Below are 16,156 nucleotides of genomic sequence, written 5' to 3'. Positions count from 1 at the left end.
GGAGGTCTCCCAGGGAGCCAACTTTCAACACAGCCAAGGATTCGAAGAGGTGCGTATCCACCCGACGGACCCAAAGAAAACGACATCCATTGCAACAAACATGGATATCGCATAGGAAAGCACGCTCGTCGAGTTCCTCCGTGAGCACTGGAAAATCTTCGCATGGTGTCCAGCTGACATGCCAGGAGTACCCAGGGAACTTGCCGAGCACCACCTCAACTTGGATCCTCTCGCGAGACCAATCAAACAACCTCTGCGGCGTTTTTCGGAACCAAACCGCAAAGCTATGTTATCGAAATAGATCGACTCAAAGATGTTGGTTTTATTAAAGAGATATCTACGTAAGCCACATGGGTAGCTAACCCGTTGATGGTACCGAAGAAACACACGAAAGTCCTTCGCATGTGTGTCGACTTTACGTGTCTCAATAAACACCGTCCTAAGGATCACTTTCCCTCCCAAGGATCGATCAAATCATTGACTCCACGGCAGGATGCGAACGTCTTTCCTTCTTGACGCGTACTCTGGTTATAACCAGATCAGATTAAAAGAAGAAGATGAAGCCAAGACAGCGTTCATAACACCTTACGGCGTGTTTTGTTACAAAACAATGCCCTTTGGTTTGAAAAACGCGGGAGCAACATACCAGCGGATGATGCAGAAGTGCCTTGCAACACAGATTGGGAAAAATGTACAAGCATACATTGACGATGTCGTGATAACATCAAAGAAGGGGTCAACACTAATCGAAGATTTGAAAGAAACCTTCGACAACCTCGACAAGTTCTGCCTCAAGTTGAACCCGACAAAGTGCTCCTTTGGCGTTCCTGCGGGAGAACTTCTCGGGTTCTTAGTATCAGCAAGAGGGATTGAAGCTAATCCCGAAAAAATACAGGCCATCGTAACTATGAGAAAACCAACAAAACTAAAGGAAATACAACAGTTGACGGGACGAGTCGCAGCTTTAAGCAGATTCGTCGCCAGGCTAGGAGAAAAGACGCTGCCGTTCTATGCATTGATCAAACAGGGGGAGAAATTCCAATGGAACGAGGAAGCAGATAGGTCCTTCGAGAACCTCAAGCGCACAATTTCGACACCACCAATCTTGGTGGCGCCTAAAGAGAAAGAACCTCTCCTCTTATACATTGCAGCCACACCTCAAGTGGTCAGCACAGTTCTGGTAGTCGAGAGAGAGGAAGAAGGAAAGCTCCATGGAGTTCAGAGGCCAGTATATTTCATCAGTGAAGTACTGTCGCCTTCAAAACAGCGGTACCCTCAATACCAGAAACTGGCGTATGGAGTATTTACGACAGCAAGAAAATTGCGACACTATTTTTCGGCGCACCCGATAATAGTGGTCAATGAAGCTCCTCTGTCAAATATATTGAACAACCCAGAAGCTACGGGTCGTGTCTCCCTTTGGGGAATAGAACTTTCCCCTCGGGATATCACGTATGAAAAAAGAAAGGCAATAAAATTGCAGGTTCTACCAGATTTCATTGCAGAGTGGATGGAGCTACAAAACACGGGGCCTCCAGATTTATCGAGAACCTGGACTATGAACTTTGACGGGTCCAAAAGGTTGGAAGGCGCTGGAGCAGGCGTGATATTAATATCACCTGAAGGCGACAAGTTGAAATATGTCTTACGGATGACGTTCCCAAACGCATCTAACAATGAAGCAGAATATGAAGCTCTCATACACGGGATGAAGATGGCGAAGGCTTGCGGTGCAACCCGACTGAAAATTTTCGGCGACTCACAGTTGGTGGCACAACAAGTTATGAACCAATGCGATGCAGTCAAAGAGAGCATGATAGCATACAAGGAGATGTATAATGAGCTGGAAAAACTGTTTAATGGATGCGAGGTAAATCACATCAGCAGATTGAGCAATGACGAAGCCGATGTTCTTGCAAACATCGGGTCACAATGTCTCGCGATTCCTCCAGGCGTGTTTTGGGAAGAAATAAGCGAGAGATCAACAAAGCCAATGAAAATAAAGAAGAAGGAGAAGGAAGAGAAACCTCCAAGTATTACCAAAGAATCATTGGAAGAAGAAGAAGAGGAACAGGAGCTAGTCATGATGGTGCAAATTCCATGGATGCAGGCATACATATCATACATCCTAAGGAAAACAATACCCGACGATCCAGTTGAAGCAAGGCGAATAATTAGACGATCTAAAGCTTTCACTGTGGTAAAAGGGGAGTTGTACAAACGAAGTATTTCGGGTGTGCTACAGAGATGTGTCACACCCGAAGAAGGAAGGACCATCCTGAAAGATGTACACGAAGGAATATGCGGGCATCACGCGAGCAGCCGAGCTATCGCGGCTAAAGTTTTCAGAGCAGGATTTTACTGGTTGACAGCAATTGAGGACGCGAAGGAAATAGTGCGAACTTGTGATGCGTGCCAAAGATTCGCTGCCAAACCTCACTCGCCGGCAGCAGAACTGATGCCAATCCCATTGTCTTGGCCCTTTGCTCAATGGGGTCTCGATATGGTGGGAAAACTACACAAAGCTTCGCCAGGAGGATATGAGTATATGCTCGTTGCTGTCGACAAATTTACTAAATGGATAGAAGCAAAGCCGATAAATTCACCGGATGGCGCGTCGGCAATCAAGTTTGTGAAAAGCATCATCTTTCGATTTAGAGTCCCTCACAGCATCGTCACAGACAACGGCAGTAATTTTACATCCAAGGAGTTCAAAGCATATTGTGCGGAAGTGGGCATCAAACTGAGTTTTGCGTCTGTCGCACATCCACAGACCAACGGTCAAGTCGAGAAAGCCAATGGCATTATCTGCAATGGTATCAAGAAGCGCCTGTTGGGACCATTGGAAAAAGCTCGGCATACTTGGCCAGAGGAGCTGCCAAGCGTGTTGTGGAGTATTCGAACAACACCAAACACGGCGACGCAGGAGACGCCGTTTTTCCTGGTCCATGGAGCTGAAGCAGTATTGCCGATAGAAATAGAACATGATTCTCCAAGAGTTGCAGAATATGATGAAGAAACTTCGAGAAAAGCTTTGGAGGATGATGTCGACGCACTTGATGAAGCTCAAGACAAAGTCCTGTCACGAGTCGCCAAATATCAACAGGACCTGAAAAACTACCACAGTCGACGATTGCGACCAAGATCTTTCCAAGTTGGTGACTTGGTTTTGCGACTTAATCAAAAAAGTCATGAAAAACTCGAGTCACCATGGCTTGGACCTTACATCGTCACATAAGTAATCGAAGGAGAGGAGCATACAGAATCAAGGACAAGAAGACGGGGATCGCTGAGCCAAATCCTTGGAACGTGGCGCAACTCAGGCGTTTTTACGCTTAGATGCCGAAATATAGTCTCCTCTGTAAACATACAATGTACTGAAACGCCCGCGAGTTTTCAGACGCACTCTTTTCCTTTTTCGGGGCACCGAGTGGGGCCGGGAAAGGTTTTTAATGAGGCGGACTTGCGGTGCTGCAATATAATAAAGATAGAGGAAATATATATCTTTTCAACAGACTCGGGGGCTTGCCCCTACAAGATACAATATATATATATATATATATATATATATATATATATATATATATATATATATAAGGTGCCGACAAAATACAACTCGCAAAAATATCTCGCCTCGGTATAAAATACCTCGCCAAAATAAAAATATATCGACAAACAGCGGTCAACATAAAGCTCGGGGGCTCATACCCACAAAAATAATACAATATTTATTTTGCCTTGGGATAACCTCGCATTATGAAACAAAAATACTGCCATCAAAACGCCCGGGGGCTTGGCGTTGAAAATAAAAACATAGTGACTTTACAGTACAAAAATATATACACAAAATACAATTCTTGGAACAGCTTATCTTCAGGGATTTCCCAGTATGTTGTCTATTGTCAAGCGCTCATTATTTATAGCACGAGTGCTATGCTCAGCATAGCTGCCCTTCACGAAGAATTCGGCATCAATCCGAAGAAGTTCATCCATCATATCTTCGGCAACAGGAGTAACAATATCATCATATTTGCCGAAGTTTTTCTTCCTCTTCGCCATCTTGGCCAAGCACTTTGGAACAATCTGCCCCACGTCTAACTTCGGGTAGCAGATTTTTATCATGATCATGGCAAATCTTGCGCCAGCAGCCAATTGGGCCCGCACAAAGCCGTGGATTCGAGGAGCATCACGAAATTTATCCATTAAAGCAGGAAGAGTCTTTGGCATCTTGTTGCGAGGAAACATGGTGCCATAGACCAGAGACAGAGTCCTTGTACAGAAGTCGAGATAATCGCGAATCTGGAGTGCGTGATCCTGAAACCTGACAATTTGGCGAGTTCATTCAGGTGTACCCCAAAAATTTGAACCATGATCATGGGCAAGCCGAAGAAGTACATTGGATCGAGCTTCGACACGCTCATCTTCAGTAGCAGCATCCAAAAAAGAACCTATTTTTTAAAAGGAATCAGTGAGCAACGAGGAGACAAGCAAAAAGGAAAAGAAAAAGCACGACAATGATAATGAGGCACACCTGCCATATCCAAGCTAGCATCTGTCAGCAGTTGAAGCATAAAATTTTCGCGGGATGTAGCTGCAACAGCTTCAGCAACGGCGGCGTCCTTTTCAGTTATGGCATCTTGAGCTTGTTGGAGCGCAACTTTTTCCTTTTCAGAAGATTTTCGAGATTGTTCCATGAGCATAAGTGATTGCTTCTTCGTGGATTGGAGCTGTTGTCGAAGTTCTTCCAAATCTTCTGTTGAATTCTTACTCGCAGAATTTTCAACAAACTTAACAGCGACATGGGTTTTCTTCAAAGGAGACGAAGGAAAAACCTCGGAAGGACCAGGAGTTGACGTATAGTTGTCAAAAATTAACTGAAAAAAAAAGAAATTTCGACATCAATCATTGAGAAAAAGATAGATTTCCATTCATTCTCACAATATATACATGTCTATTACAAAAGAAGGACCTCTAGAAGACCTAATGAAGCAGTCATCACCAAGAACACTATGGCGGCAGTACCAAAAGAAGGAGGTAAACTAAGAAGAAAAAAGCAAAGGGGCATTCAACTAGACCTCTGGCTTTGATGAGCTAGGAGTTGAAGATGGCTTGATCCCGAGATAAGACAGGATTTTCTTCGTGTTGAGCTTTGCCGCCTTGATCAACGATCGCCATTTTGTCTACTCTATCTGTTCCGTGTCGCCTACTTCCGCCCAGTCGATAGTCTGTTGGCTATCAGTGACCAAGGCAACAGTGCTTTCAACAGCGACCTTCATATTTTCATGGAGCATCTTCAGCCCAAGATCTTCTGGTGGATTAAAGCACTTGGCAAGAGCAAGGAAAGTCGCGGGTTCCTCTTTCTTCAGGAAGAAGTACGGGAAGAGTCGCGACAGCCTTGCTTTAGCTTGATCAATGCCCTCGCGTGTTTCTGTTCCATGAAATTCAAGGAATGAAACGGCGTCAAGAAGAGGATCATTGTCGGGATCTTCAAGCTCAAATTCTTGAGAGGTTTTACCTATCAAGATAAAAACTTATTGATCAACAAACGAGTGCAAGAAAGAAAGTCCAAAGGATGTGAAGTGATTCAGATACTTACTGACAAAGCGACGATTTTGCGACCTTAGACGCTTAAGAATCGCTTCCTCACGAGCAGATTGTGCAGCTATATGCTCGCTTAGCGAAGTCTCGGCATCGTGAAGTCTCTTCTTAAGATCTTCGACACCAGCAGCATCGGTCTTGGCCTTGTCAGCCTCTCGTCTAGCTTGCACGGCATCTAATTCGGCCTTCTTACGAGCCTCTTCACTTTGCTCTAATTTTTGAGCAAGTGTATTGGCACGCTCGTTGACCTCCGCCAGTATTTCTGCCAAGAAAGTTAAAATTATTTAAAAACATCGACAACAAAGGAGTAAGAAATCAGGAGCAAAAAGAAGCATCCAGGCATTACCTTCAGTCTTACTGGCATAATCACGGTACCCAATGAATTGGGCACTGATGCGAAAAAGCTCTTTGATCATAGGCTGTTAAAGAAGGACAAAGAAAGAAAATGTCGGTGTGGAAAAAAATGATGGCACACAGAAGTAAACAGAGGAAATATAGACAATGCCAAGAAAGTTAAGAACTGACATCATCCAAGAGAGGGTTAGAGGAGCTAATCAATTGGAGAGTAGGCTCCGGGATTGTTTCAATCCTTGCCCTTTTTGGTGAAGGGACAAGGGGGCTTGAAGGAGGAGTAGAAGCGCCGATGTTTTGTTGAGGAGGCGAGGATTCCTCTCCTTCAACTGGCGTCTCCGAGACAATTTGAGTTTGTGACGTACTCGTTCGAGCAGCCACATCAGAAGCTGGTACTTTTTCCTCATCATCACTGCGATTAAATGTTGGCAGCATAAAAAGCAAGATAGACAAAAATCTTCAAACGCAATAAAAAAAAGAGAAAGAGAGGGGACTTACGAACTGATGAGGGTCTCAAGGTATGGATCATAAGCTGCCTTCTGACGTGAAGGAACAGCTTCTTCGGGTTTGGAGGTGCCGGAATCCTCGACATCATTCCTTTTCCTTTTGTTCTTTGGAGAAACAGCAGGAGGAGGAGATTGTGCTGATGCAGTGGCTTTAGAGGCAGCCTCTTTTTCATAAGATCCCGCAGATTTTCGAGAATCCACGGGTTCATTCACAAAAGAGGGGGCATCTTGGTTGTCGTCGGAGATAACGGCCCTTTCCTCGACTTCCCCACCTTCAGGAAAGGGAGGAAGCGAGACAAGATTTGGATGGTTCTATATAAAAACAAGAGAATATGTCAACAAAGGAGTTACAAAAAGATAGCAAGGCAATAACAAATCAAACGGCAAAGTATACCTTGGGAAGCGCATTGGTCGCGCTGTATGGTTTTACACGACAAGAGGAAGGGACAGAATCTTTTTTGCTGAGAGAGGAGATTTTTCGGACAAGCTTTTCTAAATCCTTGACCTCCAAATCCGTCGACAACCGATCTACGTCCTCGTCGCCAGCATAATTCCAGAGAGGGTATTTGCGAGCCTGAAGAGGCTGCACTCTGGTTCTCAGAAAATACGCTGTAATTTGGATACCTGAAAATTCTTTGCCGCGAGTATTTTGCAATTCATGGATGTGGGTCATCAAGGCCTCTGTCGAAGTTTTTTCTTCTTCGGTAGCCTCTGCATCCCAAGAACAGCGGCGAAGGATTTTCTTGGCACCATCGAAAGGAGGGATGTTGTCTTCAGCACATCCATGGTTCTCCTCCTGAATGTACAACCACTTCTTGCGCCACCCTTGAACTGAGTCAGGGAGTTTGACGTCAAAGTAATTGACTGTGGGGCGAACAGAAATAACAACGCCGCCTATATTATAGGCGACATTGGGAGAGCCTTTACGGCGACAAAAGAAAATGCGCTTCCATAATGCCCAGTTAGGCTGGACGCCAAGGAAGGCCTCACAGAGGGTGATGAAAATGGAGAAATGGAGGATTGAGTTGGGCGTAAGGTGGTGAAGTTGAAGACCGTAAACAAAAAGCAATCCACGGAGAAAAGGATGAATGGGGGCGGAAAGACCGCGGATGAGATGATCGACGAAACTTACCCGATACCCCAATGGAGGGGTTGGGTAGCTTTCTTCACTAGGGAAGCACACCGCCTTAGGTTTTTTGCTAATCCCCAGCTTCTTCAAGAGATTGATGTCCTGGTTGGTAATTTTGGACCTTTCCCATTCTGCGCTTCCCAGATTTACGGCAGCCATTGATGATTCAGGCGTGCTGTGCTTGATCAACCGACGCGGTGGCATCAACAATGGCGCAGGAATACAGCTTGGAGAAGATGAGCTTAAGGAGTTGTGGGGCACAGGAGGAGATTTTGCAGAGGAGAGTAGGAGAACAGCGCGAGCAGAAGTGCTCGAGGAAGAAGAAGGAGATCTTATATAGAGGTGCGGCGAAGCGTTGGACCGTTGGATGGAAAAGAGGTGCGGTAGATGATAACCACGTAGACACAAGGGTAAAAAAGTATTTTAACACTTGAGAAGTTACGGAACGTGCGCCAGAAAAAGTGGAGAACGTGTGTCCCCCACTTGTACGACGTGTCAATCAGATGAGGAATTTGGACCCACAGGGCAGTGAGCGGAGCGGTTTTCGTATGCTTCCAATATAGAAATCGTGGCTATCATCAGCAATGACGTCATGGTGGTAAGAGAAAAACTCGACTAAGAAGCTGAGCGAGAATATCGACAACACAAGATTATTTCGACAGCCTTTGATCAAATACAAGTTTTTGCCCAAATGCTCGGGGGCTACTTTGGAAAAACAGAAAACTTCGAGTATGACAAGATAGAAATGGCGAGAGCCTATGACCAAATGCAAGCATTTGTTCATAGCCTCGGGGGCTACTCCCATCGGGAGCGCTGGTCGCGCACCCGATAGATATGAAAATATCGAGAAGGATTACAAATATAGCAGCAGAGGATATAAATCTGTGGAGACTACACCCAAGCACAAGTTCTTGGCTGTAGCCTCGGGGGCTAGTCCCATCGGAAACGCTGTTCGCGTACCCGATGAATTTTGATTACAAAAAAAAACAGAAGTGAGCATATTCCGAGTTACACAGATAACTCTACATATACTCCCATCGGGAAGACAAAATAAGTCATCAAATATGACTCGATAAAATGTGCTATTCCAACAGCCGAAAAGCACTCGGCAATATATTCTCAGAGCGCTAGAAGTCGCGAATAAATCTCTGAATGCCGCAAAACTTTGCGAAGGTAAGACCCCAGATCCGTTCTGAGCGGCGTGGCACCGTCTCTGACGGCGGATTGCTACTTTTTTCCGTATCAACAGATACGAAGAAAAATCCTAACGGACGCGTTAGGTACCCGACAAAATATGACTGGGACTCGACAGAATGGTAAGACCTTAAGCGGCACCTGTCGAAGTTTACACCAGTATCCCGAGATTATGTCCAGGGACGTGATCTTGAGTAGGTTTTTGCGGATTGCCACAAGAGCAGTTAACTAGTACCTGATCCGTCAGATGAACTAGCCCCAACTACCGTTATCCCTGTACAAAATAATATTTGCATATAGAAAGATTATGTAATGAGTAAAGTTGGAGATTTTCCCTGATTTTTCGATTCAAGAAAAATCTCGGGGGCTACTGACATAGGCATCCCCAATGGGCCTGCCGAAGATGGTACCCGGGGTTTACTGAAGGCCCAGGACTCGAAGAATAAGAAGACTCGGAAGCCCATTTAGTGTTAAGGAAAGATAGATTGTATTAGGAAAGATAGAGATTTGTAATCTTACGGGTTGAGTACGAAACCCTCCTTAACTCTGTAACTTGTGTATTACGAAACCCTCGGCTCCACCATCTATATAAGGGGGAGTCGAGGGGCGAAGAAAGGATCGAATCTACTGTCAACGGAACCCTAGTTTTCATAATCGGCGAATACTTTTCGGCTGAAACCTTCGAGATCTACTTGCCCTCTACTTCTAGCAAAACCCTAGTCTACAATCTGTAGGCATTGACAAATTATTCCTTTGTCACTTAGTGAGCATCACAGTCGTCTAGCTTCTGATATGTTGGAGGCACTGATGTGCTCTCAAGATTGGCTTAGGAACAAGTATAAATGTGAGACAACTTTGCTTCATTATTTAGCCTTTTTGTCTTGTAAACATAACTAACTGTTCATGTGTTTGTTTGTAGATGATCGCAGTGGAGATGCTGCAAGTTTCTGGTCTTGCCTTCAAGACATTCAAGAGGGGTTGCAGGTGAATCTCTAAAAACTCAAAACTTAGATGATTGCAACAGAGATGCTGCAAGTTCCATTTCACCCTTTAACTATTTTCTCATTGCAATGTAGGATTTGACAATTTGATTGCTGGAATAAGGAAGCTGAAGCTGTTGATCCATTGTCCAAATGATGAAGCTACTGCCTGCTGGTTTGTTCTCAGATTCTACTGGTCTGCTGGCTGAATGCTGAAGCTGGTCTCTTATTGATGAATAATGGGCTGTGAAGCTCCTACTTATTCTTTTTATCATATGAACTATTGCCTTAAGTAATCCCTAGTGTGTCGTCAATATTGCATTACTCCATGTAATATATTTAGTCTTTGAATTTTGGATCCTACATTATCTATGTGAGGTGATGTGTGAGCACTAGACTATTCGATAAGTGTTGAACGAGAACCTTATTATTTTGTCATGTCAGTTTGCATGCTATCGTTTCCTATATATGCTTTTTTGAATGTGCTAGCTAGTTGTTGATTGGTGGTATTTTATTGCATCATGTTCGTACTTGCTTTCTAATTGTAGTTGTGAGCTCTTGCTGCAATATATTGTGTTGTAGTACATGTCTCCTATGCCCTAGCTTCATTACGGGTGTGGGAAACCCATGGGTCTGCTACCCCCGACAGGGGATGGGGACGAGAGAAATTAATCCCCGACGATGCTTATGGGGATGGGGACGGGGTGTTTTTCATGTCGTGGGGATGGGGGAGAAAAGGGGATCCCTGGCCGGGTGCAGACCCGCTGACATTCCTGATGGCAATAGGCTTGTTTACTTTATATTCTTGGAAAGAATACATGTTTCCCTCTATTATTCATCATATGGAGTTGCCAACTATTGGTACTGTGAATTATATTAAGATAATTTGCATGGTTTAATATCTTAATCTCCTCTCTTCAGCGAGATGGTGAGCTCTTCCCTATTTCCCAGTGGTGTTGTCGATAAGCGAGATGTACGTTTTGTTCCTTGGATCTGCTCTGGTGAGTTAATCCCTGTTTTGCCCTTTAACGCTTTGGTTGCATATGTTTGACCTAATCTTTTCTAAAATATTATCATGATTTTGGTGATCCTGTGACTTATGTGCTATGAAAATTAAGGTTATTAATTAAGATGAATGACATTTGTATAAGGCTAGGTGTATTTCTTCTTTTAAAAATTATTGACAAAATCATTGATGGAGTTTTATAGTTGTATTGTACTGCTAGTTTACTACCATATTAAAAGAAGTATTTGAGATTGGAGCACTACATGTCAATCACGATTAAAATGAACTTCGGATACAGTTGTAGTTGGAAGTGAACAGAATATATGTGAATAAAAAGACCTAAAGATCAGTAAGTTGTTGGTTGCTACTAGAATTGAGGTATGAGTCATGTATTATTTGAACGAGTATTGATTTGTATCTGCTTACTGTGTGAAGTGAAGTTGTAAAATAACTATGCTATGAAATCTGTTTTGACCACTCACAAGTTTTTTTTTGTAAAATATGTTCTTATAATATGCAAGTCATGTATTTGCCACTACAAATTGGGATTTACTGACTTTTGAGTAAACTACTGATATGTTGTTTCTTTCTAGTTCAAACGTTCATCCTGTTGTGGTCGTGGCACATACTCCGGAAGCAATTCAGTTCGCTCTAGGCCTTACCGATGGCATTGTTTATATCATGATTGGAAGCTTGCAGTTTTAACTTCAGATTTTAGTTGAAAACCTGATATTTAGAATTTTGTGAAGTTACATGTATTACATATTTGTAATGATGTGATATATAGAGTTCTGGATTATGTATATGTATTACAGGGTTGAACACTTTTCTGGTACATTTGTACATTTGGATCATGTGCATACATTGCTGTTTATATTTGCCTCTATTATTATACTGAAGCATCTTCCTAGATTTGCCTCTAATGTGTTTTGGGGCATTTCTAGAGTTGCCGCTAATTGTGTTTTAGGGCAGATCTCAAAGTGCCCCTAAAAGCTTTTTGGGGCAGATCTCAAACTGCCCCTAAAAACCTTTAGAGGCACGTCTCAAATTGTCCTAAAAACCTTTAGAGGCAAAATTCAAACTGTCCCTAAAAACCTTTAGAGGCAAATCTCAAACTACCCCTAAAAATCTTTAGAGGCAAATCTCAAACTGCCCCTAAAAATCTTTAGAGGTAAATCTCAAACTGCCCCTAAAGACCTTTAGAGGCAAATCTCAAAGTGCCCCTAAATGTATTTGGGGCATTTCATTCAAAGTGCCCCTATTTTAATTACGTACACAAGCATCTGGGACACTTTTTATAGTGCCCCTAAAAGTAATTAGGGGCACTTTGGCCACCTATTGGGGCACTTTGAAGTGCCCCTAAACATAGACCGTACAGTAGTGCAGGGACACTTTTTATAGTGCCCCTAAAAGTAATTAGGGGCACTTTGGCCACCTATTGGGGCACTTTGAAGTGCCCCTAAACATAGACCGTACAGTAGTGCAGGGACAAAGTTGAAGGTGGAAAGCCAGCGTTGCCAAGGCTCGCTTTATCTACTACTGAATTAGAAGGGTGTGTCTATGTCTCTGTCAACTGAGAATTTTTTAAGTCTCAATCACCTCAGAAAAGTGCAACTGTAGTTCAAAAAAATATGCAACTCGGATCAGTTGCACTTTTCTAGTAGAAACGTGCAATTGCACTTTTTTAACAGAAAAGTGCAACTCAAATGCATTTTTGTGATTGACTGAGACTTAAGGAATTCTCAGTTGACTGAGACATAGCAAAACCGGAATTCGAAATGCCTAATTTTTTGGTACTTTGATACGAATGTTTGTCCTTCTCCGGGTATGAATCGTGTTCCTTGCAGATGCCTTTCCCATTTAAAATATTGTTAATCGGATAAGCTTTTCCCTCCGCAGCGTCTAGATCTATGTCCTAGCGTGTGCTTAATTTGGCTGCCTTGTGGTCGTTTGCTCCTCAGCCCCGCACATAGAACGTACTAAGAGAAAGAACACATAAAGTCAGGACTAAATCTAGAACGAACTCACTAATATAGAACTTTGAGTACAACGTTAACGATGGACCCCGTATTACAAAAAGAAATGAAAGAATGCGATATGCATACTAGTAGTACATCCATTTACACCATGATGATCACTTGTGAAAACACTGTCCGCGCGCCTAATCCCTGGTGCTCATCACTTGGACCTTAGACGGATCTTGCACTCGGCGGGGAGTCCCTCTGCGACGCGCTTGGGGTCGGTGCAGTAGTTGTAGATCATGAACTTCCTCTGCACCCAGCGCATGCGGCGGTAGCTCATGTCGCTGAGCTCCTGGTTCCACCAGCTGCTGCTCCCAGTTGCCTCCATGGTGCCGGCGGGGCATCGCTGCGCGCCGCCGGACATGACGCAGGCGTCGGCGCTGAAGCCGCGGAATGACGCGACGAAGGGGGCGTGCGACCAGTCCGTCTTGACGCGGCCGCCCTGGGTGGCCCAGTCGTCGGCGTTCCAGAGGCTCGCGTAGAGGCGCATGGGCTGGTTCTTGGGGAAGGACACCCCGCGCGCCTCGTGGTTCTTGAAGTCCCTGATCGGCGTGCCGTCCACCGCGAAGCTGCGCAGGACAACCCGTGACATTTTGCGTCAGCGACAACTCAAGCACCATGCGGCTCTGTCTCCCAAGAAGAGAAATAAAAAGATCATGGCGCTGATTGAAGATGACTCACATGACGTGCTGCGGGTTCCAGACGATGGAGTAGGTGTGGAATGCCTTGGTTGGGTCGAACCAGAGCCGGAACTGCTGCTCCCGCTTGCCCTCCCCCTTGGCGAAGACGTTGGTGTGCAGCGTGTATGGCTCGCCCGTGACGTTGCCCAGGAACTCGAAGTCGATCTCGTCGTGCGCCGACCCCTGCGACGACAGCTGCACATACGCACAGAGAAGACAACCATCAGCATTCAGCTTCACACACCGCTACACATTACGAAATGTAATGGGAAATGGAAGTGGAGAAAGAGAAGTGGGGCTGGCGACGTACGTAGAAGGTTGTTACTGTTCCGGCGGAGTTGCCAGGGACGAGCTTGATCTGCATGTCGATCTTGCCGAAGAGGTACTCGGCCTTGGACTGGAAGCCGGAGCCGGAGGTCCTGTCGAGGGTGAGGTCGAGCCCGCGGCCGCCGTCGACGACCTTGCCGCGGCCGTCGCCCCAGGTCATCTCGGCGTCCTGGATGAAGTTCCCGGCCTCCGCCACCGCGGCCAGGCAGGCCATTGCGGCGAGAACGCCGAGCGCGACCACAGTCCTCATGGCTCAACGAAGTTTTTCACTAGCTGATTTCTTGCTGCTCAGTGGAGTGGAGTGTGGGGAGGTGAGGTGAGTGAGCTCGAGTGCTTGCTTGGATGGATTGGGATGGTTGATGGATTGGGCACTGGGGGTTGGCCGTATTTATACGGGCGAGGGAGGTAGCGTGACAGGCTGTGGTGGTGGTAGTAAGTGGCGTCCAACGGGCAAGTGCCGTGCCGGCTGGCAGTGGCAGGCGCGTGGGGCGAAGTATAAATGCGGCGCGGGGCGCATGGATTTGGGTCTGGTCGCGCGGCAGCTGGGCTGGCTGGAGGCACCCTGGATCCAGCCCTCCCTAGTGCCTAGTGCACGTACGTAGGCTACGCGCCGGGAAGGACGGGTGGGCCCGCGCGGTAGACCTTACTTGACCGCGTCGTCCGCCCCGGCAGCGGCATCCGGGAAAAGCGGGGCAAGTGGTAGATGCGACCGGGTAGATGGGCGTGGGTTGGGAAGCGCGCAGCTTTTGTTGGCCACTCCTCCCGCACGGGCAGCGGTTTCGTCCCGCTTTACAGTTCACCGACGGCTAGATCGGCAGCTCGGCCAGCTCGTGCCTGCGCCTGCGCGATGCCCGATCTGATCCGGCCGTGGCATGGCATGTGCGGGGCAGGTCTGGGATCCGGGGAAGGTTCGCTCGGTTTCCGTTTCCCCATGGACGAAGGAACGACGCGGCAGGCTGGCCGCCCTTCCGCCTAGGGCACTGTCAGAATGTTCGCTTTCATCCATGGGCGGGCGACCAACGCGGCTGCCTGGCCACTCGTGTTTTTCGACCACACTACGATCTGAATACCAAACTCGATGCAAGGTGTCTAGCTAGGGTTCCAGGTAGGGATTGAGAGATACGTCGGTACAGGTTACACATGCCGCACCTAGATCACTCGCAGGTGCCTGCTAAGTAACAACATTTCACTTCCGTGTCAGATGCTCTTGTGCCGGCGTGTGCATATCACGGGTTGGGCTTCCGACCTCTTTCACTCTGGCGCGCTTGCGGCTCACCCAGAGCGACACGGCGAGATGGCTTGCATCTAGTCGAGGAAGAGGTAGGCTCGGCGGTAGTAGCTTCATGGGCCGTGAGATGGTCTTTTGCTGTGGTTTAATAAACTGATTTTAGAGAATACACTTTTCTGATGCCTCCTGTTTCTACTGGAGTTCACACCTCCACATTGTTCATATCACTCAATGTTTCCATTTTGGTATGTCTCTACTTCTCTTGTATTATAGTGGCGATGAGAATTATGTTGTTCACTCTTCGCGTTGGTGTATTACACACCTAGCGATGAATATATATACGCGGTGCGCCGCCAAGTCAAATATATGAAGCATTCTATCTCATGATTCAAACCATTATTAGTTTACCAGCTGCCAAAGGATCTCTATAACTTAGTTGCTTCTATTCGTTGGAAAAAATCATAGCTTGGTTGGTTGAATGTACCACAATATTAATTGTATATTCTACTCACTTAGTCTATTAATATAAGAGCATAAATTACGTGGGTAGTTCATGCTTTAGAACCTTGTCGAGTAATATGTTTATACTTATAACGACTTAGCATTTAAAAATAATATTATTGTATTTCTTCTTGCAAAACTAGCACAGTGGCCCTCATGCGAGTGGTTGTTTGTAATGTACACATTTGTTGTTACCCTTCTTTCCACAAACTATCGACATTCACCCTATGATTTAAGAAGTAATGTAATTATGTAGTCAAGGGCACATTAAATATGAAAGATGTTCATATGATTTTCTATTGACATGACACGATTATTGATAGCGGCTTTTAAGCACATGTAAATACAAAGTTGTGTGGATTAGGGGTTTAAAAATGTCAGGTAATTCTATGTTCATTTGTTTCTCTTATTTTTTAAATGTCTCGTCCTCAAATTTTTGTGAAGAAATTCTCGTCACGTGTCCAGACCCGTTGGCACTAAGAATTTTACCGAAGAATATATACTAGTTTATACGGTTCTTAGAAAATATGTGACATTAATTATGTATACATAAAGTAAAATAAAATAAGACTATAATGATTCAGTGGAATTGTTTTGTAGAACTATCAGCTAGGTAATGTGTATTAACTCGGGTT

The 16,156-nt window shown here is 45.3% G+C and overlaps 1 protein-coding gene and 2 long non-coding RNA genes across 3 annotated transcripts; 2 read left to right on the top strand and 1 right to left on the bottom strand.

Annotated features, from left to right (window-relative positions):
* The first annotated feature begins 9,551 nt into the window (after positions 1–9,551).
* LOC124684252 lies at positions 9,552–10,053 on the top strand. Its single transcript, XR_006996964.1, has 3 exons — positions 9,552–9,622; positions 9,698–9,762; positions 9,855–10,053. It is a non-coding gene; the product is annotated as an uncharacterized LOC124684252 (long non-coding RNA).
* A 515-nt stretch (positions 10,054–10,568) lies between these two features.
* On the top strand, positions 10,569–11,616 carry LOC124684251. Its single transcript, XR_006996963.1, has 2 exons — positions 10,569–10,759; positions 11,358–11,616. It is a non-coding gene; the product is annotated as an uncharacterized LOC124684251 (long non-coding RNA).
* Positions 11,617–12,942: 1,326 nt separating this feature from the next.
* On the bottom strand, positions 12,943–14,097 carry LOC124684250 (xyloglucan endotransglucosylase/hydrolase protein 22-like). The gene is made up of 3 exons (XM_047218605.1): positions 13,776–14,097; positions 13,467–13,660; positions 12,943–13,354 (listed from the first exon to the last, which is right to left on the bottom strand). The coding sequence occupies exons 1-3, from the start codon at positions 14,040–14,042 to the stop codon at positions 12,943–12,945; spliced, it is 873 nt and encodes a 290-aa protein (XP_047074561.1). The 5' UTR covers positions 14,043–14,097.
* Positions 14,098–16,156: the final 2,059 nt, after the last annotated feature.

Source organism: Lolium rigidum, chromosome 1 (assembly GCF_022539505.1).
Source record: "Lolium rigidum isolate FL_2022 chromosome 1, APGP_CSIRO_Lrig_0.1, whole genome shotgun sequence".
Lineage (NCBI taxonomy): Eukaryota > Viridiplantae > Streptophyta > Magnoliopsida > Poales > Poaceae > Lolium > Lolium rigidum.
This window is presented reverse-complemented; position numbering and strand designations above follow the sequence as displayed.